The sequence below is a fragment of the Pungitius pungitius genome, chromosome 12, assembly GCF_949316345.1.
Source record: "Pungitius pungitius chromosome 12, fPunPun2.1, whole genome shotgun sequence".
Lineage (NCBI taxonomy): Eukaryota > Metazoa > Chordata > Actinopteri > Perciformes > Gasterosteidae > Pungitius > Pungitius pungitius.
Genome location: NC_084911.1, coordinates 6639117 through 6664530, shown reverse-complemented (window position 1 = coordinate 6664530; position 25414 = coordinate 6639117). Strand labels below are relative to the sequence as shown.

Sequence of the window (25414 nt, the reverse complement as noted above, 5' to 3'; positions counted from 1 at the left end):
GCAAAACACACATTTGATACACAGCACAACATAAAATAGAGGCTCAATTAATGACCCTGTTTCTTTTTTTTTCTTTACAATTTGAGGTTTAAGGTGTTTTTTTTTGTTGTTAATATTTCACATGGCTTATCCGCCTTGAAATGCTGGACTGTTTCAAGAGGTTTATTCTGCTGTCCGGCAAACAGCAGAACAGCAGACTGCTCAGCACCTGAGTGCCACTCGGCGTCCAGGGTGACACCCGGCCTTCAGACAAAGGCCCACTTTTTAACAGACCAACAGCGCGGCTCCTCACAGCCACCCCGGGGAGGAGGGGGGGGGGGGGGGGTGTCAGACGAGAGCCCGACGGGCTCCCCCCTCCCTCATAAAGTTCACGTTTCCCAGCGCCTCTCACAGGTGGCTCTCCACGTTCTCCCTCTGACCCTCGTAACGCTGCGCCCTGTCCGTGAGGCTGATGTCCTCCAGGAGGGTGCAGTTGCTGGCGGTTCCCTCGTGAGCAGGCGAGGCGCACTGACCTGCCCCCTTGCCGCCGGCGGCGCCGTTGTCGCACCCGGCCACGAGCATGCGCGTCTCCTCGGGGCTGCAGACGGGGGACGAGCTTTTGCCGATGTCCGGGAGGTGGGGCAGCCGGGAGACATGGTTCAACAGGCTGGCTGTCTTGGTGTTGTGGGTGTTGCTGTAGGTGTGGCGGTACTCCTCCTCGATGTTCCTCCCTAGCTTCCAGCGCTTCCACTTCTTCAGGATCTCTGACTGCACCTGAGGACGGGCGGAGATGAAAAGCAAAACGCTGTAAACGAGATACCTGTGGGGGAAAAGCCTTGTTTTTGTCAAGATAAAAAAGACTCACTTCCTTGTTGACAAAGCAGTACAAAATGGCCACCAAGAGACCCTGTGGAGACGAGCAAAACTGAGTCAGTCCCCGATCGTGAACAATACATTCACTCACACATTATTTTTACCATACAATGTGTCGCTATGCATCAGTGCATGCAGGTTAAACAATCACACGCACACATCGCAGAACAAGGCTTTGAAGACACACTTTGTCTCATTGTCTCCCTCAACCGGTGTCTTCATCGAGGCCTTTCCCTTGTCCGCGCTTTGACACACGTCATCCGTGTCCAGGTATCGAAAAGGTCACTGTTGTTGTGTCGCTGCGTTCCACTGCCATTAAGCGGCCAGACAGCTCATCGTGTTAATGTGAATCTGCCTGACATGTGAGTGAATTTGGAAAAGGGGAAACCCAAACATGAAGCGACAGCCGCGTCGCTGAGAACGACTCATCTGGAATAACACTTAAGATGACAAGCCTTAAGTTTTTGCTGTTCATTCGGTGTAGTGTGAATTATGACTTCTTTATTTAATTAGCTGTACTTGCAGCTTTTTTTTTCGCGTGCTCCAAATGCCGAATCCTCTCGTGAATTGTGATCATTAAAATGGAGCATTTGGGTCGAGTGTCACCTGGAAGGAGGAGAAAAAAAGGTCACTGAAGAGCTTGGCGAGACGCAGGGAGATGGTGGCCTTTGTGGACTCGTCCGTGACGAAGATGAAGACCACCTGATGGATGCCCAGCAGAGGAATCAGGGTTAGAGTGGACTTGGCCAACCTGAGATGGACGCGAATGAGGGACAAAGAGAGAAGAAGGGATAAAATAAGTGAAGGGGATTTATTGATGGGAAAAAAAAATTCAAACAACACTTTTGAACTCACCTGAATTTGTAATCTGTGTATCGCATTTGGTGCGCTCGAAGTTTCGACACAAGGATTTTGATGATGTGGATGAAGATAAGAAAGTTGATCTGGAAAAGACAGAGAGACATGTGGTGTTCTTAGTAATCCTTTCATTGCATGATAAAGGTTTTCTGTGCAAAGCTTTTGAAAATGTGTCTTGCTGAATATTCGGCTGCCGCCAGTAAATATTTGAGTTTGTATAGTTTTGACGTTTTGTTTATGCTGCTCAAAGCATTGAAAAAGGAATCTTCAACATTTCAACAGCGACGTGTTTCTCAAAAAGCAAAGCATAATCCACATATCGTAATGTACTGAATATACAAAGTATTTCCAATGAAAACTGTCAAAACTACAACTGTGGATAAATCAAACAAGACATAATTTGCTCTCTCTCACTATTGATATTAAAGTGCAGTGATATCAGGGAACCTTTTCATAGCAGCTGACATTTGAACAAACGGCAGGAGTTCCTCTAATGCAAATCACTCATGATGTGACCTTCACAATTAAGATGTTACTGTTAATTTGGAGAAAGTAAAGACGACATAACGTACATACATATGTCTGAGCATTTTGTAATTGTTAAAAACGTTTTAATTCAGTAAAAGGATGAAAGGTTAAAATCATTCTTATCTCCAAATAAGAAGAAGTGCAGCTTTCTCCATCTCATCATCCTCAAAATGTGAAGAATGCTGTGGATTTGACTACTGTATACACTTTGTTCCCATACCCTGCAGAGCGTACAATATCCAACTTGTCAGTGACCCTGAGCTTCATCCACGCACCCCTGCATCACCTTTATTGGATGGGTCAGTGAAGGCATGTCAGGTTGCGCTAGTTTACATGCATGGAGACTTTTTCAAAACGCCAACAGGAAGTTGGGTTTAGGCAACAAAACCACTTAGGCTGAGGGAATGAGTGGGATGGCTGTTGAATAACTAATGACTCACATCACTACCAAGTGACTAACCGGCGAGTGATGTGAAAAAATGTCAAGGCATGCTTTTAGTTTCAGACTGGATCTCCTGCTCCAAAGCCCTGTGTTTGTTTGAACCACTCACCATTCAAACCAAACCGCCTCTCGATAACTAAATCACACGTTCTTGCAGATGCGTACACGCGAGTGTAGTTTTCTACTGATGTGCACCTCGGTGAGTTCGGGGTAAAAAGGGAAACACTGGAATGGGAAGCATCCGTCCCGTCCCTGCGGCAACTCAAACACAGGAATTCCTGTGAGATACAGGCCACTTAGTAGGAAGATTAATGCATGGAAGATTCCGGGATGTCTGCTTAGCTGGCCTGACATTAGAGCCAGGACATGTCAGACTTATTTAAAAGTTCAGACTTTAGAAGAGCACACCTCCTAACAAGAGCCTGGTCACAGGATAAATAGGGGTCAAAAATACTATTTCTCTAATCCCAAATACCGTTGACTCTTGGGTTGTTCTATTGATGTTTGGCCTAAAGCAGACACTAACATTTACAATTGATGACATGAATAAATGAGGTGTTGAATATTAAATAGTGTGTGAATGGAGAAAAAAAAACAGGAGTGGTAAATATGATTTTAGAGTTAATGCACTTTTTTTGTTAATGCAAGAATAAATAAAAAAAAACCTGTGTGACACTTTGGATTCAAATGTTTAGTTAACACCACACGGTAATGAGAAAGGAGTGGATGTAAAAACAGAGAGAAAGGAAGGAGAAATTACCACGACGGCCAACAGTATCGGGGAGCGGATGATCCACCAATAATTCATGTTTATATTCTGCCCCCAGCACCTAAAATAAGATCACAGAGGAAAGATCATTGTAGACAACCAGAAACACCTCACATGCTTTCAAACACGGCTCCGTCTGAAACACATGGAACTGCACTGTACTACAAAATAAAAAGCTTCCCTCTACCTGCTGATGAAGAGTGACGCCACCATGGTGGGATTTAAAAACTTTACATAACATCAAGCTGTGTTGGCGGTTTAGAAAGTGCACCTTTCAGATCCCTTTAACCACCATTTGCTACTTAAGAGTGCACGCCAGACCCTAAGTTAGGGCACATGAAATATTAAAGCGATTCCAACACCGCTGTTCTGACGCTGTTTCCTGCAGAAGACGGGAAAAATGCTTGAGTGAAAAGTTGCAGGTGCAGCCAACTCTTCGTGTGGTAAATCCGTGTTAAATTGGCCGCGAGTTGGCGAGTATAAACATTCAAATGTTTAAGAGAAAGACCTCCTGCCAGATTTCTTTCCGTCAACACCGGAGAGCGAAATGTTTGGCAGGTTCCGATGGCAGCCACACATGGAAGGAGTTATTGGATAGAGGGAGGAAGCGTTGTGGAAACTTACTCCTGATTTTCATATAGGTATTTCGCCATCACCCAGGGCACAAGGAATATTAACGGGGTACCTGTGAAGAAATGGGAGACGTCCCAATTCAAAACAGCCATTTATATTTAATCATATATTTTATATATCAGCTCTCATTTAATTCCCTTCCATGCAAAAAAAAAAGACTTGCACTCCCCTGACCCCAAGCTCACCCCAGCCAATGCACAGGTATATTTTGAAGTAGTTCCTCTCCGTAAACACAGTGATGACCAGGAGGTTGTGGAGGTAGATGCCTTCCACCAGCAGCCAGTAGCTGTTGGCCATGATGCTGTACTGCATCATCACCATGGCGATGCGACAGTTAACCGCCGTCTGGAAGACAGGAGGCCGTTTTATTCCATAAATGAATGAAATATATCAAGCATTTTGAGTAAGCGTGAGATGAATGACTGCTGCTGCAGATGGGAGCCCCTTCTGCCGCCGGGATGCAGATTCTCGGCCAACGGCCACGAGATTGTAGAACAGCAGCAACTTTGACCCGGCCTCCGCCAGCTGTGAGCTCCCAACCCTAACTCAACCACGTGGTTCACCCCCCCCTCCTCCGCCGCTTCGATTCTCTTTGTACGTCCATTACTCTTTTTTATAAGAATACTGTTATACACATGTATTATTATGGCTGCACATTATTTACGTGCGATCTTTGTGGGACCTTATGTAGTATTTATGTCACTACACCATCTCAGATCCATTTGTTCTGGTCAGTTTGTCTTTTGTTCCTGTAGGTTTTTGCTGCGTGTCTCTGCCAGCCTTACTTCCCTGCCTTTGTTAATGGGGAATTCTTTTGGGCTATTTAAATACCATTACCTCATGTTGTCTGTCTCTGCATTCTGCATTTGGGGCCTCCCTGTCTGTCCTGCCCAGTGACATTTTCCCGCTACCTTCTGACAGAGTACATAACTCTGTGAGACTCTCCCCTCTAGGACTTGTTGTTGGATTACCACTGACCTCGTTGTTTACCAGCAGCTCCACTGGAGGCATGGATGCCTGAGGAAAGCCCTGCTCTTGGTCACTGCTGAGGTCCTGTGACGTGATGTTGGCCTCCAGCAGAGCGTCTTTGATGAGGATAGACAGGGCTCGCAGGATGAAGGAGGCAAATAGATTCATGTGGATGTTGTTCCTCATGCAGTGCAGTTTCCTGTTGAATGAAATGCTATCATTGTCTCTAAGGTAATGAGTCTCCTTTCGTCCTAAATTATCCCCAGATTATCCTAAAGATCTATTTTGGATGAGAAGATACCCTCTCATTTCCCATTAAGTTAATCTCCTTACAAAGATGAGAAACAACAGCTACCTTTTTAAAGCGGACAAATTGTTCTATATTTGTTACATACAAAAGCAGGAGAATTTACTACTTTCGTCAGAAGACTGTTGTTGCTCGGCAACTAGCAGAGATTACAGGAAGTTGCATAGCCAAGAAATAGTAAATAGTAACTCATTTTACACGTATATACAATACATACAATGTTGAATGGTGAGATCAGGAGGCGCTGGTAGGTAAATTGATTTGGATAGAGCCAGATTTGCTGTGACCAGTTGAAGCTACATTATCCAATTGCGTCGTTGTGTTGAATGAACGGACGTGTATGTTGCATCAATCATTTCATCCAACTATCCACACTGAGCAAAGAAGTGTATTTCCTGAGATTTCTACCTATTCTTCTAATTGTTCTACCCACTGTCATGTTTAATGATTTAATTTTTTTTTAATTATTCAAACCTAAAATCTGTATTACCTGAAGAATATGAGGATGCCAAGCGCCAACACCAAAGCCACCAGCGATAAGGAATATCCCACGGTGTACATAACCCGAATATGGCCATAGTACTGCTGTAAATTAAAAGGCACAAAAACACAGACTTTGGATTTGTTCCCTTTATTTGAGAACGAAAGTTACAGTTTCAACAGTAACATTGAACCTAATATTTTATCTTTAAATGATTCGAATGGGAAAAACATTGTATACATATTTACATTGTCATTATTTTCTTTTCTTTAGACAATAGCTAACACGAGAGAGCCTTTTCCTACCAGACTTGGATCATTAGAGTCACACTCGCTGGTGTTCTTCATTGTCACCCACTGGCCATTAGCATCACACTCCTGATACACCATGCCGTGTTGAACTAAACACAGACAGACGCGGTTTCAAGTCAAGTATTGGATACTTCAAAGCACCCTGCAGCAACGACGCAGTGCAGCGTGCCTCCGCTGGCCATCGAGTCTCTTACCTTTATTGTACCACGGCAGATACCAAGGACACGACACACTGACGGTGGTGTTCGGGAGTCCATCAGGCCAACAGGCGTACTTGTCAAACTCCCTCTCGCACACAAGGCCTAGGAATAAAAAAACAAACAAACAAACATGCAAGTCATGGAATCGCCAACATCGTGGTCTTTCATCAGGACTTTGCAGTGAAGTCCTCCACCCATCACATGACGCTCCTCATCTATTCAACACGGGTTGCAAACAATTCAGACAGCTGGTGCACATAAAGGTGGATGTTCAGCTCCTGCTAATTCCCCGATGCCATAGTGGGATGACAGGACCGGTGTGTGAGGGTGGACAGACGTCTCATTTTATGTGATTCTACAAGCTCGCGGGTTGTAGCTGGAGGGCATGTAGTTGCTGATGGGGTGAGCTGGAGCCGGAAAGCAGAGAGCGTCGGGCAGCAAATAGCACGGCATTAGATAGTAATCCCCTTCACGCAGGTTTTAACATAAAACATGAGTTCCAGTATTTCTAGCTCACCAGTGCTTGGCGGGTCTCGACTGTTGTTGCGCTCACACTCCTCCATGTACAACTTCCAACTCTCCTTCAGCTTATCCAGAGAAGCAGCAAGAGACACCTGAGGAAACGGTGGTGCATGCACAACGAAACAGTCCGGTTACACAAAGGACGCTTGTTATTGTGTATTAATGCAGTATTCTCCTCACAAACCATGAAGACAAAGCAGGCGCATCAAGGAAATGTATCATTTGATTCACGCCGCTTCATATATACAGTAGCTGTAAACAAGTCGTTCTAAAAGTGTCCCGCTCTAAAGTGTTGCACATTCAACAAGGACAGAGTGTTTGTTTAGGCTTCCACACTACAACTCTCGGAGCTAAAGAAACAACCCCCACCCCTGCCGCACAGCAAAGGCCAATGACTAATGGCAGTACCCAGACTGACGTGGGGGCTGTTTTATCTCTGGGATGAATCTGCATGCGTGTGCTGACTTACCTCAATGCTGCAGGAGACAATGAGCAGTGCCGAAAAGAGAAACAGCCGTGACATCCCTTGTTCCTGCTGCTGATGCTGGGAGGGGATACTGCAGGACGGGGAAGGGTTTTCACCTCATAAGGGGAGAGGGGGTGGGGGGGGGTTATCTACGCTCGCCACACTGCCTGGATGACACAGAGACATGCAGTCCAAAGCTCATTACATACGCATTACCTGTCAACTTGCCTGCAGTAAAACAAGAGGACCAAAACTGGAAAAACTACGGGGTCACGATTACAACAGTATTTGTGCGAACCGCATGCAAAGTGGACTTATCCGAACTTGACATGTCCAGAACATCAAACACGTGCCAAAAATGACGTTTGTCCCATCAATCAGACAGCTGTGGCTCGGCAGAGCTGCTCCCGTGCAGGAAGTCACAGTCGGCTGCTGCCCACCTTCATCCTAACGCCCGCCATAGTCTGATCGAGCGCGTGCCAGCGCGTGCCAGAGGTCACTCACCTGCGTATCGACCGATGCCTCAAACTCCCCCGAGAGATTTAGTTTGAAGCCAGAGAACGGAACGAAATCTGAAACGTTTCTGCAAAAAACACCTTGACCATGGAAACATTTTTGGCTAAAACGTTTCAAATTCCATTCTGTTCTAGTCTCGTGGCAGCGAGGAGAGGGGGAGTGCGGGCGGGGGGGGGGGATATGTCAATGTGTTTGTCATTTGTTGTTACTAGACGTATGTTTGCTCAAGTGATATAAGTACAACATGAGTATGTGTCAGATGGACGGTGTGTCATACAGTATAGTTAACACAAAAAAGCCTCAGTTCAGTTCTCTCAATGCGCATAACCCTAACCCCAACCTTACCACAAAACCTAACCCTTGGACTGAATGTCAACATGCGTCTGAGGTCTGGAGTGGACGAGCTGCTGAGAGCTTCCAGTCACAACGTAGAGATCCCCTCCTATATACTACAAAGCTCTACTGGGACGCAGACTGTAGATATTATCGAATTCGAAAAGGCCTGTTAAATGACCACAGTGAGCGTTAGCTCCCAGTAATGACTGAATGATGGCCCCGGGCGCCTCTTGGATCAGGGCTGCTCTTGTCTGGTCTGACATCAGGTCAGCACCTGTCCAGCTGAGGTTACAGCACCGTCGCTTTGCCCTTAACGAAATCCGACATGTTGAGGTCACAACAACAGTTTCAAATGCCATTAGACCTAATGTACAGAGAACTTAGTAAATCCGTGAAGTTACAACTGTGGCCATTACACAGTGCTAAAGTTTCAACCTACGTTTATTTTTATAAATATATATATATATATATTATGCATTCATATTTTGTGCACATTTCTCACATTCTTATCACCTTGCATGCGGTTAATGCAGGACAATAGAAGCACGTCACCCAGGGGCGGGTTCTGGGGTTCCTGTCTACACTTCTGTTGTTCTTTTATTTTTTTACAGTCGGATTATCAATTTCAGAAGCAAAACTGGCGTTTGAGTTGCGAGAAGATCCAACAGGCACCCGATGAGCCGTGCTGAAAACAAGCTAAATTGAATTTTTGCATCTATTACTCTCCGCATGGACCGTTTAACATTGCATGAAAGCAAAACCCTTCCAAACGCGATACTACTCTGACTAGAGGGGGACCACAAAGGGAAACCCAGAGCGCTTAATTACCAACATCTTTCAATATGCAGAACCTTTTCAGAGGGATTGGAGCTGGAGTGGAACTAATGGGCCTGAAGGTGTGAGGCTACTGAATCGCGTATGTCCTGCGTTCATGTTATCCCACGGGGAGCCACACCTCAGGGCTCCCACTGAGCTGCGGATCGCTCTTCACGCTGTAGATCCACACGTATCAGAGCAAAATGATCTGTTTTTTTTCTCCAGACAATTGAAATTGAAATATTAAATAGCCACTGCTCCCATTAATTTCAAGGACAGACAGCGATACGTTTGATTAGCGCCTCGCCATTTATTTTAATTTGGGTACAAAAAACAACAACTGACGATTTCAAATGAATGACGCAAATTCTCTGAATGTCCCAAACAACAAACTGCTCTTTGTTCAAGTGCACACCGGATGGCTCAATACAATGGGCGTCAACAATTACTGTTGTTTGTTCCAGAGTACTTACCTTTCATTTGATTTCACTGACTGACAAATAAAATTACAAAAGGAGAGGATGCGTGCATGATTTCACTTTCAAGGGGAGCAGCAAGGATTCACAACAAACCTCTCGGAAAACACAATAACTGTCCAGTTCACAAAATGTCCCCAAGCAACAATTGACCATGCAGCCTTCCCTAATGCAGGGGTGCTAGAGACAGTGAGGGAACAAGCCTCCCGCATCACCCTCATCACCCATCTTACACAACGGCCCTCTCCTTTAATGAGGCCTCCATGCATTTATTGTCACAGCATTCACTGAAACTTTGTTTGTGGAATATATAGAGAGAATTCAACCGAATGGATGTAGCCCAGATCCAGAAGTGCTTTTTGTATTCTTCCCGCTTCCCTTTCTTTGACATAATAAGCCACTCGAACCTCAGGGCTGCAGATGTTACACTGAGCAGAAACAGTGCTGAGTGACCATCTGATAACGAGGTGAAGCGGAGTTTGGAGGAGGCTGATCATCGTGCTCTTACATGTTCTGCCATTTGGGTGCTGCGGGGAAGACGGTGCACTACTTGGAGTGGATAGCACTCTAATCCCTTGCTCTGTAAATGATCAACTTCAGAAATTCGCCTGTAAAAGTAAAAGATAATGTCATGTGCTGTAAACTTTGGTCTTCACTCTTTGGTCTCTGTTTCTCTCTCTTTCTGTGAGATGTTGCAGATTAAATCTGAATGATTAACTATAGATTGCATTTCAGCTGTTTTTTGTTTCTTTCTTTTTCTACTTTTACTTCAGCGACTCGTTAAAGAAAAACACTGTTTGCCAGAGGCAAAATCTTTTATTAATCATCTTAACCCATACTCAATGCAAGGGGTTTCTGCAATTGTAACTAGTGAAGATTTGATTCTATTTGGATTCGGAAAGAAAACCTGATGATCTTCGCTCACTGTTGATGTTTTTAATTGCTGGAAAAAATGATTCTGTGCAACTGCATCACAGCGGCATCGGAGTAATCCAGGTCCCAACTGGGATTGATGTTCAACGGTAAAACATCTTCTTCACTCGTTAACAACCACGTAACCGCAGGCCCACCAGGCCGGCAGCCTTATTTGCTCCTTCTGAACAGATTTGTTGTCATTTGCTGCCTCACTCACTGAATGGTGTTTTGAAAATGCTCGTCATTCTACCTTTAAGTCAAAGTGTTCCTTTTCTTACCTCGCTAAGTGATTCTATAACTGGACCGACTTGTTCGTACATGCAGACCTTCTGGACATGTGCTCAAAGGTCGAATGTTTTAGGAGGAAGACGTTTGTTGAAGGATCAACACTTTCTCATTCAATTATTCAACTATTCAATTAGATGTTCTTAACATATGATAAGTGTTTGCAGAGATAATACCAGCAGAATCTTCATGGTTTTCAGTTATTTCAATGTCCAAAATGATAAAATAGTAAATAATACCATTTGTACAAACACAGTGATTCACTAATTGTTAGAAGACACAGCAGTGAGGAGTATTTGTATGAGAGTTTGAGAGAAGTTTTATTAAGAGAAAAATATACAGTATGTGTGCCTTACTAAAGAGTAGTTTGAGTGAAAAGAAATGAAACAGTTTTTATCATCAAACATGGGCTGGAGGAAGACGTCATTTCATCTTTCTCGTGCAAAAAAAACATTTAATGACGGATGCGAGGCGCCGAGGATGCGACGTCAAGCACAAAAGCGCACGCGGTTTCTGCCGCCGTGTGCGGCTGACCTCTGAACCGCTCGAAACGTCTGTCGCTGACCCCCGCTTGAACGCGAAGCAGCAGAGTGTGACTCATCGGCGTCGCACCGGCAGCTCCTGTGCGCGCGGGAACGTTCTCATATTAGGGGGTCATGTCAGATACGTGTGGGGGCGGTGGAAAATGACAAATGGTTGTGTAACGTTTGAGATGTACCTGCGTTGCGGGAGTGTGTTCAGGGCTTTTCTTTGTTGTCCATGCATGTGGTAGGTGTTGCATGGGGTTTCATACGCTCTTTGATGAGGTGTGTTGGACCTTTTGATCTGTGCCTGAAGAAACAACAGCCCTGCAGGGTTGTGTTACCGTATCTACCATCCTGCACTGTTTGTACAGTTTGATACAGAGTTGCCCGGATCCCAGATTTACTTGTTGTAATCATCGCTGCAGAAGAGGAACCCACATTGGAATTGTTAAGGGTAAAGAACTATACATAACTTGCTGATATAAGCTTTTCGCAGATATATTGTCGTGGAGGCTTAAAAATAGCCGTACAGACTATAGGACTGAGGTAGTTTAGCTGGTGAAATCTAACAATGCGGCACTTGGTGGTGGCAAGCGACGTGATAAAATGGCGTGACTCCTTTTCAGTGGACACACGAATAAAGACATCCACGTGATTACGCCCCGGTCGGGGATAATTGCGCGGGATAAACGGTGAGAACGATTATGTCTACTTACGTACGGACATGAGGGGAGGCTTTCATCCATGAGACAAAAAATTGGCACTAATGCAAAAGCATTAAATACAACGTCTTCATTCTATTGCTACTCTCTCAGGGTTCATTGCGCAAAAGAGGGATTTTTGCTGGCATATTGGCATATGCGGTTGCCCATGGTATATTTGGGAAATTTTACAATAAATGTTACTGCAGGGAATTTTGTCTTCAAGCTACCTACTTATAATAATTAAACTAAAACTGGGCTGCCTTTGAGTTCCAACATGTCTTCAGGGCTGATGTTTAGGGACAGGCCCGCCGTGTGGCAAACCAAAACACTGTTATCAGAACCGCATGGTTAATTAGCATAATTAATTCCGATGGGGACAGGATCCGTTAAGGAAATTAAACACATTTTGAAGAAAGAAAACTGCCTTTCACTGTCCCTGGACACAGTTTGTCCCCAAAGAATGAAATACAACTTGGCAGAGTCACGAAGCAGATCTAGACTTCAAAGAGACACATCCAAGAGACATGTGGACACTAATGAGACTGCTCCTGGTAGATGATGCATGTACCGTACAGAAATGAGGCTCCAGAACTAAACCAACAATGGAGAGGAAACAAATAAAGAGAGAAGGAAGAACCATTTAAAGTTTAATATGTTGAGAGGAGGAATATGCTACGGGGCCCCCTCAAATTAAATGTTAATAAGGCAACTTCAAATAGAAATATCAAAAAACATAACAAAGGAGAAGCTGCAGAAAAAGAGGTCAGAGACTCCTTAATGGAAACGCAAACATCTTCAACACCATCCAAAAAAATGGTCAAGTGAAAAATGAAGCCAGCCAGTACAGATAATGGCTTCATAGGTTTCTTCTCATTTCCATGTCGGAACAGTTGATGTGTTTGTAACAACAAACTACACATCTCCTCTTGTGCAGCAGGAAAGAAAGGCTTTACTTGGCAGAAGCTTTTAAACAGTAGACGTTATAGACGTTGTTAATCACGTTTAATCACTGCTGTAATAGAGAGGAAAAGGCTGCTGGTGTTATTTGTTGTTATTGTTATCACCAGATCTTCTGAGGGGACCATAGCAAAGAGTGAATGTGTAGCGGAGTGTGTGTAGCCTCAGTCTGCTGTTTGCCTGAACTGTATCTGCTAAAAGATCGTTGCACTGGGTGACAGATTGCTTGGATAAAGTTTCAGCGATATATACTGATATGAGCACACTGTGGCTCTAGATAATGATGTGGAATTAATCGCCTTCAGAGCAACATTCATTTCTCCCCACTGTGAAAAAAAAATAAACTAGATTGTGGCAATTTGTCTTTATTTCACTTGGCTCCCACATGCACCCCTCCCCTCCCCTCCTCTATCAGCTGGTATTCCTCATCTCTGTTATCTCACTCCATTTCCCCCTGGTAGCATCCGTATCACCCCTTGATCTACATTAGCTCCATTCCCCCCTCAACCTCTTGGCAGTGAAAAGCAAAGAGACTTCTCCGTTATACGCACATTTTGCTCTGCCTCCTGCTCTCAGTCAACTCTCTTAACGCACCCCCCCCCCCCCCCACACACACACACACACATACACAAACACACACACACACACACACTTGGGCAATCGTCATGTTAACTTTGCTTCAAGTGCTCAAAATAGTTTTGGCTCGCCAGAGGTGTCTCATTTGTGTTCTTTCTTTTTTTCATGCATACTAAGTTGTTGTGTTGTTGTTGTCTCCAGGTGCCTGTTAGGAACAAAAGAAATAGCAAAAGGCTTTGTGTATTTAATCTTAAAGCGGCGTCTCGGTCGGGCAGCTGTGCGCTCTAGTTATCGTCTGTGCTGCAGGGATGCATAAATACCTCTTAAGTATCCCGTATTGTCCCGTGAAGAGCTATGGCTTCACTTGTTAAAAGTGATGAATGAATTAACCACACAAACAGTGCGGGTTGCTAAAACAGAGAGCGACTGTGTGGAGTGCATCAGTCAACTGATACACACAGCCTTCTCATTGCTCAGGTCTGCACATCGTCATGCAGCTTACTGGTTAACACATCCTGCCTCACATCGCGCTAGGAGAACCGGCACGAACTGCGCAGCATCAAAATCCTCGGAAAAAGATGCCGCGATGCCAACGACGTATTAATATCGCACGCAACAGCGCACTGAAGAGCGAGTAGGGGGGGGAAACTGGGGGGGAGGGGGGGGTGGGCAGCTCTGGTTGGGTTGGATGAATTATAGGTCAACAACGTTCCTTCTGTTGCCTATATATTTCATATAGGGGTTTGTGTGCTGCTTAATACAGCCATGTCACGAGCATATGGAGCTATTTAATATAAAGCATGACCTATGATATGGTTAGTAGGTCATCAATAAGCCATTACTCATTTTGGGGGATTATTCATTTGGTCACATCACAAATTAATTTCAAATTCCCAAGGTGATGGGAGTCGAGTGTCTTCAAGTGTCTTGTTCAATCGACAAAATATATTTAGTTTATTATCATGAACAACGCCAAAAATGTTTCCACTTTCAATGGATTCTATTCGTATAGAATACAAGTTTGCACATCAAAACATCCCCCAAAAAAAACAAAGCTTAATGAAGCAAATACGTCAAAAAAGTCAAAAGTAAAAGTCTAATTACAAATGTATACATTTAAATGTTTTGAAGAGTTCTACGTATCTTATAATCATCATAAAAATAATATAAAAGGTGAAAATAGAAGTGATGAGTCCAGGGCAAAGTACAGCAGCATAATATGTAGGTGGTTTGGTAATGTAATCAGCAAACAGAGACTAATTAGGCAGGGAAACACAACCACGCACACACGCACACTCGCACATGTTCTTGTTCATCCATCCTCATGAGTATTGTTAACTGAATACATTACATTTCCCTCCCACTAACCTAACTTGCTACAACTCTTTGACAAAGACGAGATGAGCAGGTCGCTCGGTTGCCGAATGTTTAACACAGCTGATGACACCGAGATAACCAAACACGCTATAAAAGGGTCTTAGCTCAAGGTTGGATGTTGCGTGAGGCCGCCTTGAGCTCTCGAATGACCCTCGGCAGTTGAAGAATGAATAATACCCCATAGCAGCACTGTGCTGAATATTTCGTGTGTTTAGTTTACATCAGCTCAGCTAAACTGAGGGTGGGACGCGGTTTGACAGGAGAGAGCCGTAGAGGCGGTGGGCGTGAATCACCAACAGTTTCTTTTTCGCGAGATAAAATAACGTTTTTTAAGAGACACTTTTGTACATTAAGAGGCTATTTCCGGTGTTCTTTGGACAGTCCTAAACAAGGTGTGTGAGTGTGTGTGTGCATTCAGGGGCCCACGTCCCGCCCCTCAGGGCTTAAAAAACCACTGACATCAGCGTTCTCTGCGGTGATGCATGTGGGACGACGTGTTGTTGTTCTACTTGACAAACAATCACCGCCAAGGAGAACGGAAGAAAAAAAGCCTCATTCATTGAAAGTTAACACGGAGAAAAACACTCCTCTGGAAAGCATTATTCCGACGCTGTCTGCGATTTAGATCCCTTCATTTACATCCAGCCCTCATTCCAGACCGTTTACCTGTCGCCGCACTAATCATAAGCAGCACTGCAGCTTTGTTGACTCCTGAAATCAGTTAAGGACATTTGGAATGACTTTTTCCTTTACTCCAAGCTCACCAAAGATGTTGAGATGTTTAAACCTACTTCATAAAGACAGCTGCTACCAAGTTTTATTTGTATATATTTGCTCTCCTTGTCTTTGTCTTTGTGTTTTATTGGATCATTAGTGCTTTGTCTGATGCTTTCTCTGTTTCAGTGGTTTGCTTTGATGAAAAAATGAAATATCTCCCACCGGTGGGAATAATCTCCACCACAACTGTGAATACTGCATGCTGCATAGCTCACAGCGCATCAACTACACACTCGTATGTACAGCCCGTATTAAAATTCACACACGCTGCTCCCTCTATCCACAGCTCATGTGTTTCTACTCACATCGTCTCCTTAAAGCTGGAGGAATAAACCAAGACTCCTCCTGTGGTTTCATCATTTCACACACGCTCAATTTCTGCTTGAGGTCTGAAGCTCAGTTGGAAACCTGTAATAAATAGTCTAAAGTCACGGCCCATTTTGTAAGCAATGGTTAAAGTGTAAGGGTTGTTTTTTGAAGTGTTGAAAATGTACTTATGTGTAATAAGTTTCACTTCACTGCTATTGTGGTTGTTCAAGATCACAGTTGTAATCAGACCCTTGCGGTCGAATCCCCCAAACTATGTAGCAATTATCTTTGTCAGACTGTTACTACTACTATTTGATTTTCTGTGTGACAGTGTTATTATCAAAATACACAAGGAATTTAAATATTGCTTTTTTTCTTTTTTAAGTACTATGTTTAGATTTTTTCTCGTCGTACCGGATGCATTTGTCGCTCGAAGACCTAAAAAAAGCAAACCACCACACTGACCTATTTGTCAGTGGCTGGGGATATAAAGTCTGTAATCAGTTTAAATAAATCTGGTCTTTCTCTGTATTAATAATGTACATCACTAATCTGAACACAATGCACTTTATCACATTTCTTTGATATATTTATACATATTTAATCCTTATTTTAGTGTTTTCATTACTGTGAAGCCTCGCGGAAATATCGCTGTTATTGCTGCCAGCGCTCGATGAATGATTAAACACGTTCAAATTATTGGACAGAAGCATCTAATATTTAAGTTAGATATACAAATATATATATATATATTAATTTTACCACACAATAGCGAAGATCACAAAAATCAGCGTGGAACTGAAAAAAAAGAAAAGAAAAAGGTTCACCCTATATAAAGTGCTGCGCGAGAATTTACCTCCCATCGGTTTGTGGCCGGAGGAGGAGTTGTCATGGGGACGCGATGCGGGCCAAAGCCCACGGCAACGGCAGGGGTGCAACAGTTTGCAGTCGAAAGCTGCCTCTGTTTGTGCCCTTGATTGCGATAATAGGCCGTGCTGGGGGGCTAGGAGGAGCTACACTTGACCCTCGACCCACTCACACACATGTTGTAAGAGAGGAGGGGTTATTTTTAGTGCCGCACACTGTGGATCTGAGCAAACACAAAATGGCTCAATACCGTTCCCTCCTCCGGGGTTTACAAAGCAGTTCAGAGAAAAGCAAAAACCTTTTTGTTGCCCTTTATCTTCCTCCGCTGCTATTGATTTCCGCGCGCTACATCGCTGTGCTCCGGTCTGCACGCTTGATGGAAATGTTTCTGGAGACGCTGAAGAGGTATTTGCTTCCCACAAGAGTGGCAGGTTAAGTGAGCCGTGTCAAGCACACGACGGCCCCATTTCAAACTCCCATATCTGAGCCACAACATGACCAACAATGACCCGGGAACGGCCCCGCGCCTCGTTCGGTCAACACTGCAGCCTGTAGGTTGGTCATTAGTGAGTAATCAGCCGCGTTGAGTCTGATTGGGTGATTCATCTTGGAGCACAAGACAGCACAGTTGATGTGTTTCCATCTTCACAACCCACTGGCTGCTCTCCCACCGACTCTGAGATAATTCCAGTCGCAACCTTCAGATATGAGGGAGATAACTCAGTCCCATCGCCGAGACATTGTCTTTGATTGAATTTAATGGGCAGGATTATTGTCTGTAGGGGGAGATTTACCAGAGACTCAAGTAAGTAATGTTAAGCGTTAACATGTGTGAGGGAGCACACACGTTGTGTTAGTTCACATGCATCGGGCTGAAGCATCAAATACCTCTGGCTCTCCACTCTCAGTACCACGCTTTGTTCCCTTTTAAGTGATTAACGGTGCTGACAGTTGATACATATGATATTTCAAGATACTTACAATATATCCTAATCAGGTTAAACATCGCTGATTTAAATCGTGAAATCCTAGCTGACTGGAGGTCACTCAAAAGAAAGCCAGTGTATTGCTTCACCCCGACGTCATTCAACACCGGCTATAAAATCTCACTCTTATCAGCTCTGTGTGAGCTGTAAAGCTCTAAATGCAGCTGCGTATTCATTTAAATAATTTAGAAATCTTAAATCTTGAGGAAATCTTTAAGTGGGCTTGAATATTTTTATTCAGAAAATGCGGGTACTTTAATTTGGGAGGTCTAATGTTTGTGTTGAGTGGACACAAGTGCCCCAGGTGCAGATGTTATCTGTTGCTTTTCGCTGTTACGACCTCATGGGACTCGAGCACGCCGCTTGTTCCTCTGTTTAAAATGCAAGGTTTTAAGCACAGTGTGTCCTGCCAAATGTTTGACGTTGAGGTCCAGAAGCCCATCAGGAATGCTATATAATAAGCTACATAATAAGCTATACAATAAGCTATATAATAAGCTATACAATAAGCTATACAATAAGCTATACAATAAGCTATACAATAAGCTACATAATAAGCTACATAATAAGCTATATAATAAGCTACATAATAAGCTATATAATAAGCTACAAAATAAGCTATACAATAAGCTACATAATAAGCTACATAATAAGCTATATAATACGCTACATATTAAGCTATATACTAAGCTATATAACACGCTACATAAAAAGCTATATTATAAGCTATATAATACGTTACATAATAAGCTAAGTCATGACATCTAGCAGCATCTTCAAATGTCAGACTAGATGTAAACACCCATTTCAACCACTGTAAAAAAAATGCTCTTTTAAAAGGTTATGCAAAACAGCTTAAGTGTCATTTTATTTACCTATACATCAATTTGTGCAATATCATTTTCTGTTTTTCTCTAAATAATAGTGCATGTTGCATTGCTGAGAAATATTGTGCTAATGCAATGATCATACTTGAAATGCGAGAAAGGGCATTGTTGGCCACACACCACAGAAACTCTCTCTCTGTAACAGCTTATGAACAAACGAGTCATTATAAAACAATACCAACAATAATAGCGTGAGGGTATTGATTGTATATAATGGGTAAATTAATCTATGCACTTTCAGCTCAGTGGACGTCACGTCTGGGACACTATAATCCTCCAAGTATTCCTTGTGGAATTTTCTTCAACTGATTGAGAAAAGACAGAATTTCGATGTATTGGTTGCTGGCTAAAGGCCAAAAGGGATGTGGTGACTCTTCGTGCTTAGAGGCTCTAGGTAGTTTATGAAATGACATATCACAGGTTTTTTGTGTTAATTGTGTGGTTAAGCCGGAATAAGGCACACATTCCGGAGGTGGAATGTGGCTTTTAATTTCTCTAGTTTGTCAGTTAAATGAAATGTATAAAAAATACAACGCTTTTTGTGAACAAAACCCTTTGGAGCGGCGCTGCAGAAACAATTGAGCTTGTCTCAGTTTGATTAATCTTGTCGTTTTTTCCCCTTATAGAGCTGGCAGCATCCAAACATTTGTTCACGGGGGCAGGAAGGTAAACCCCTGGCAGCCACCCAGACCCAAGTGAGTGAAGGAATGTGTTGCACGTTATATATCTGGTTTCTGAGAAAGAAAGGCAGCGGACGCTGAACAGAGAACCGTCACACCGCTCCCCGCTGTGACCCGACACGTCTTTGCTAATGTATTTAACTAAAAAAAAACAAAATAAAGTGTCTGCTGTTTTTCTGTTTCTATAGCAAGTGCATCTGTTTGTTGCTGAATAAAAAATTAAAAGAAGTAATATGATTTCTCCCTTAGAGGTTAAGAGCTCCTTGCGAGAAGAGCTTTGTGAAAGGAACTGACAGTGCTGGCACATTGTTGGGTGTGATCTAATAAACTCTTAACTTATCAGTTTAACCCGGCACGTGCCTGAAAGTTGGACACCAAATCGCCCATCAAACTGTGGCCTGAAGCCACGAGGCAGTCGATTTCTATTCGATAAAAGGTAAATGTTTCCTGCCGCCAACAGGAGGGGATGGGTTCAGATCCTTTCCGCTCAATTGTGTATTTAGACGCTGTGTAGATGAACATGTGCAGCACATGAGTGTGTCTGCATGAGAGTGTGAAGGCAAGTAGTCTAAAAGTAGACTTCAATTGTTTTGAACCAACATCATCTGATACAAGGTCAAACTCCATGAGACACAAGTGAAAATAAACTCCCCCTAAGGTCAGAACGTCGGCCCCCCCGTAGAAAAATAAGATGCTACGAGATAGTAATTATATCGTAGACGTGCGCACGCATACAGTAATGAGGGTGATCACAGACGCAAAGCGGTGCAATGAGCCGATTGGCGTACGAGGCGGAGTGAAGCCCAGCGGCGCACCGACCCTTATCGCCACTCCGCTGCGATCCAGAGTGACGGCTCTTTGCAGTGGGAGCTATTCTCGGCCCTCCCGGGTCCGTCGCAGGGGTCTGCCTGTACCGGAACTTTTAGAGCAGCACAGGACGCCCGCTGTCACTCCGCGGCTGCTGACAGCCCCGTCCAGCCTGTCCTCCGCACCGCCACAGGCCATCATCCAGCTGCAGATCCCTCCATCCTCTCTCTCTCTCTCTCTCTCTCTCTCTCTCTTTCGCTCTCTCTGTCTGTCCCCTCTTCCTCTTTGTAACTTCAATTGCGATTTGTTTTCTATCCTTGTGTCTTGCTCTTTCCTAGCTCTCCAGTAGAATGGAGCGCAGAAGGAAATACACAGAGCCATTGTGTGTTTCTCTCACAAAAGGCCGCGAGACATCAGAGATACGTCCTTCTCTCCTCCATGCGTTCATCTCTCTTTAATCTTGGATGGATGTTACGCAAAACACCTTCAATGGCATCTCGATGCGTTTGACAAGGCGTTTCGAAAAATGTACCGTGTACTCAAGTTCAGGGAATAATTGATCTCTGTCATGCGCCCTCCTCATCTTTGATTTATTCCTCACTGGACGTCTTCACCATATTTCTTCAGTGGCCACGAAGCTGCTTGTTTACAGCCTGGATAACTCTTGTCTCTGTGGCCCGAGTGCTTGAGTCAGCGAGTTACAGATCAAAGACGCGGCTGTGCACGAGGAGGGACTTTAACGTGCTCTTCAGACAGCGCAATGATATCGTGTATGTCAGTTCTAGAAATTCTTTCTTGAAGATTTCAACATCAGTTTCCCGACAATGTCCTAAATCAATACTTCTTTAAAGGCTCAATGTAAAACCAATTGTGTTACATTGACAAATTGATTGTTCCTTTCACCTTCGTCATGTGAGACAAACGGTATGTAAGTCAACTTTGACCAATTATTACTCATCTCTTTAGCCTACTGCTGAGATAACATATAGATCGTTGAGACCCTAACCCCTCAAACGAAGCAAACGTCCACAACTTGTTTTGTGGAGAAAAATTCCTGAGAATCGTTTTCAACCACATGAACGCGACCGCACCTCAATGGCGAATCACAGCTGAGATTACGCTTTAAGATACCGATGCTGCTTTGCTCAAGGGGCAAAATGTCATTGGGCAAACAAAGAGGGGAGTTGTTTGAATATGAATATAAATGCATCTTTTCTGACATGAACGGTGTGGGAAATAGATACATATAGCACTCACAGGGTTGGAGGTCAGAAAGCACTCACTGCTATCAGTTTTAGCACATTGTGCCACCTCACAGTCTCTGCCATTTGTCTGGCGAGCCAGATGCATATTGTGCTGCATGCATATGAGGCTCAAATGAAAAAATGCTACGGCCAACTCCAAATCAGCACAGCTTTCCACATGCATGATGGAACTAATAAAGTTTCCCCCCGTCAAATGAAGAAGCACTTAAGAGGACGAAATTACACTGATGTGTATTTTGTATGCATTAAAGCACCTGTACTGTCCATTCATGTTTATAAATGGCCATTAAAGACGCCATACTGCGAGGCATCCCTCATTCATGCAGTGCATCTGTATGCACATCGGCCGGGGCTTCTTCAAGAGGCGTGCAGCCCCGACAGCACTGCAACAGATGTGTTGGGGTGGAAAATGAATGTGTTTCTGCAGCTGTGTGCGTTAGAGGTGTTTATCTAGCTGTATTAGCTGACATCGTAATACGAGTTACACGAGGGAGTAAGATATGTTGTTCTCTCACTTTGCGTGAAGCTGCCAGAGTGGATCTAATTAGGATCAAAATGAGTTCTGGACAATTTACTCCCACAAGAATTAATTTGTATGTATTTGTTATATAATGTACACAAAGTGTAGACAGAAGCACTAATGTGTTTATTTTGCCTGGTACACAATTAGACCCGTTTATCTAATGTACAGCACAGGATGCCCATGTTTAAAGGGCCACTGTGAAATAAATGTATGAATAAGAAATGTAAATAAGGCTTTAATATATTTGATAATTATGTGTGAGGAAAGCAATTAATTGCACAGAATAACTCGAATGGTTATATAAAAACATTTTTTTCTTTCCATTTGTGTTGGATTTGTTTGACTGAGCAACGTGGTCTGCAGAGTGCAAAGTCTTCATTGTGCTTACACAATAATAAACACTTTATCACAGAATCAAATGCATCAAACACAATTAACAGCATGCAAAGTAGTTTAAATAAACGTTCTCTCTAATAGTATTTGTAGTAATTCTTGCATTGTAATATGCAGCCGAATTCCTTTGTGCTTCTCGTTCATCAATCACAATAAACATTTTCATGAAATTTTGAATCCAAGCAAAACAAAACTATATTTTGTAATTTAAATAGTTAGTTACGGTGCAGTTGTGTTTCATTTGTGCTCAAGCCCCTAAGCAGCCACTGTGATGTCAACATCGAACCGTGCGTTGTGCAAATCTAGATACAGTTCACATCCACACACAACTAACGTTACAACACACGCGTGGGTTTGGCAGACCCAGTGCAGACCCCAGAGGGAGGCTGCTTCCGATAACAGCTATTTGAACAGTAGCGATAGTCCCACTAACAACAGCTGCTGGAAGTCCAGATTCCAGAAATTAAGCTGTCCCGACATGTGGGAAGAAAAACGTGACCGGCACACAAAAAAAGAAACACTCGGAAAGAAACATTTGCGAAATAAAGATTTTAAAAAAAAGCAGCGATGCAGAGGGTTAAATACGGCCTATCGTTTGTTTTAAAAAGTTAATATTTCAGTTCACTTACACATTTGAAATATCATCAGATTATATAATGGTAAAACAAATTACCGTTGGCTGCCCCGGATTCCGCTGATGTCTCCAATGAGTAGTGTTCATCCTCTGGGCAGCATCTGCCAGACGATATTTCCTCCCAGTTCAGGAGACTCCGCTTAAATCCAACTTTCAAAATAAACTAACGCGTGCGTTCAGCTTCTCGCAGGGAGGAAAGTCCGCCTGTGCGACGGCGAAGACCCTAACTGATTTATTTATTTTTAACCTTTCAAATAAACGGGTTTCTGAATGATGATTCAATTGAGAGAGTTTACACGTCCGAGCTGTGCGGTCGTGGTTGACTCCGGGGTCCGAATGAGCCGCTCCGCTCTGCTGTGTGACGTCACAGGGATGGGGTGGCGCGGGGGGGGACTAGACCGGAGCCGAGACCCCTCGTGTGTGCGTGTGTTTGTGTTTATTGCACATATCGCCACCAGCAACATCGTGATTTGTGGAAAACAACCCGATAGGAGGAAGGTAAACGTGTTAAATACCACCAGGGAACCTGTGCGTACATCACACAGCCTGATGGACAATTTACAAGTTGTATGCAAATGTGTCTTTGAATATGCTAATCAGGTCCCATGTTTTTTAGAAGGGATAATTCATATACAATTTCGCAACCGAAATAAGCCATAACAATATATTTTTAGTGACTATGAATGATATGTATTGAGGAGACTTAATAAGTGCAATTTTCAATACTATCTACAATAATAAGGTTCAACATTTTGGCAGCAAAGTTGATTAGATAAAAACTTAGATAAGTAAAATCAAACTTAATTTAGATACCAACCGGTTTATTTAGCTTAGCGTTTATACCGAACAGTGGGAAAACGCCCGTCTCACAGCACCTCTAAAGATGACCAATCAATGCCTTGTATCTCGTTTCTCCATCGGCACAAAAACAAGACTTCACAGCTTCACAGGTCCCGGTGGGGACAAGGCCAGCTGTTGCCCTCTGTTTCCAGTCCTGGTGCTAAGTTAACGAGCTGCTGGATGGAGCTTCATACCTTTCAGACATAACAGCGGTAGATCTTCTCATCCAATTGCCAGTTTTGCCAGTTTTCTGGCTGGCTGTGTGTGTGTGTGTGTGTGTGTGTGTGTGTGTGTGTGTGTGTGTGTGTGTGTGTGTGTGTTCGTGTGTGTGTTCCTGATTCATTTGCGAAATTGTAGTCACATGTAGGTTGTAGTCACATCTCCAATGTGCACGCAGTTGTCATCTTGGAAAAATAATTTGGTGCATTTTTACTCTTGGAAAGACCATTTCATGTTCTCTACATAGCGAAACTAATGGTTTAACTTTAATCAGAGGTTCAGGGGCAGGAATAGCTATTTGTTATATTTTTTAACAAGAGAATCCATCACACAGAGTGTGGACTGTGTTGCACTACACGGTCAGATGGATGTGGTGATAAAAGATCCAACTAAAAATACATACATACCATTACCATCAGAATTTCTAGACTTAATCAGGAAACCTTTGCGATCCCCGAGGTCGAGCCTAACATCAAGAGACACAGTGAAGAGTTTCTTGGACCCCTAATCATCCAATCAATAACCTTGTCTCATTTTTTACTGACTGCGTATTGCAAATAAGCTACACAGGGCATCGACGGATTCATTACTGCGGTTGCAGTAAATCCCTGAGCAAAACATTGTGTTTCTTCTTGAACATGTTTTTTTTTTTGTTACATGAACTTTGCACCTAAACAAAGTTGAAGGACCTTCTCTGTGTGTCAATAAACGGCTGAGTTGAAGCAAAGAGCCGGACAAATGTCCCCCAACTCCTGAGAGATTATAAATAACAGCATCTGAATTAGCCCGGCACATTTATACTTGGCTCCAGACAACAAAGGTCGTTTGCTCAACAACAATTTCACCATGGCACCATCTGCATATATTTTTGAGAGGCAGTAAACCCTACACAAAATGAAAATGAAATGTCTGAATATGTAACACAAACAAATGGAATAACCAATAATTCTTTAAAATCGAGCTTGAGGGCACGGAAATAAAAACACATTAGGTCTACTCACACAGTGCTATGCGTGTGTGTGTGTGTGTGTGTGTGTGTGTGTGTGTGTGTGTGAGTGCATAGCCCGCATTTAATCGTTGGCTGTTGTTTGATTTGTTGGAACAAATTCAATTCAAATGTTTCAACTTAAGTCACACACATTCAGTTTTTTAGATGTAGGCCTAGTGATGTCTTTGAGAGGAGGTGGAATGTGGCTTTTAATTTCTAGAGTTTGTCAGTTAAATGAAATATATATTTATATATATGTGTGCTCTGGGACTTGGTGAAACATATTACCTAGTTTGCTTGAGTTCTGAATCAAAAAACATCTCATGCCACAGATAGATGTTCAATAAACAATATTAGTGCATTGACAAAAAAGTATGTCATTATGCAGGGGGTCAGATAGTAATGAAGTTTGCGTTAAG

At 43.2% G+C, this 25414-nt stretch overlaps 1 protein-coding gene across 1 annotated transcript; it reads right to left on the bottom strand.

The window, feature by feature from the left end:
• Positions 1 to 315: 315 nt before the first annotated feature.
• Positions 316 to 23288, bottom strand: gcgra (glucagon receptor a). Its single transcript, XM_037476720.2, has 14 exons — positions 22988 to 23288; positions 7342 to 7505; positions 6868 to 6964; positions 6345 to 6452; positions 6145 to 6239; positions 5849 to 5943; positions 5061 to 5250; positions 4268 to 4427; positions 4074 to 4134; positions 3441 to 3510; positions 1708 to 1796; positions 1459 to 1603; positions 845 to 886; positions 316 to 753 (listed from the first exon to the last, which is right to left on the bottom strand). Exons 2-14 carry the CDS (start codon positions 7393 to 7395, stop codon positions 388 to 390), a joined length of 1572 nt encoding a protein of 523 aa, XP_037332617.2. The 5' UTR covers positions 7396 to 7505; positions 22988 to 23288; the 3' UTR covers positions 316 to 387.
• Between the last annotated feature and the right edge of the window lie 2126 nt (positions 23289 to 25414).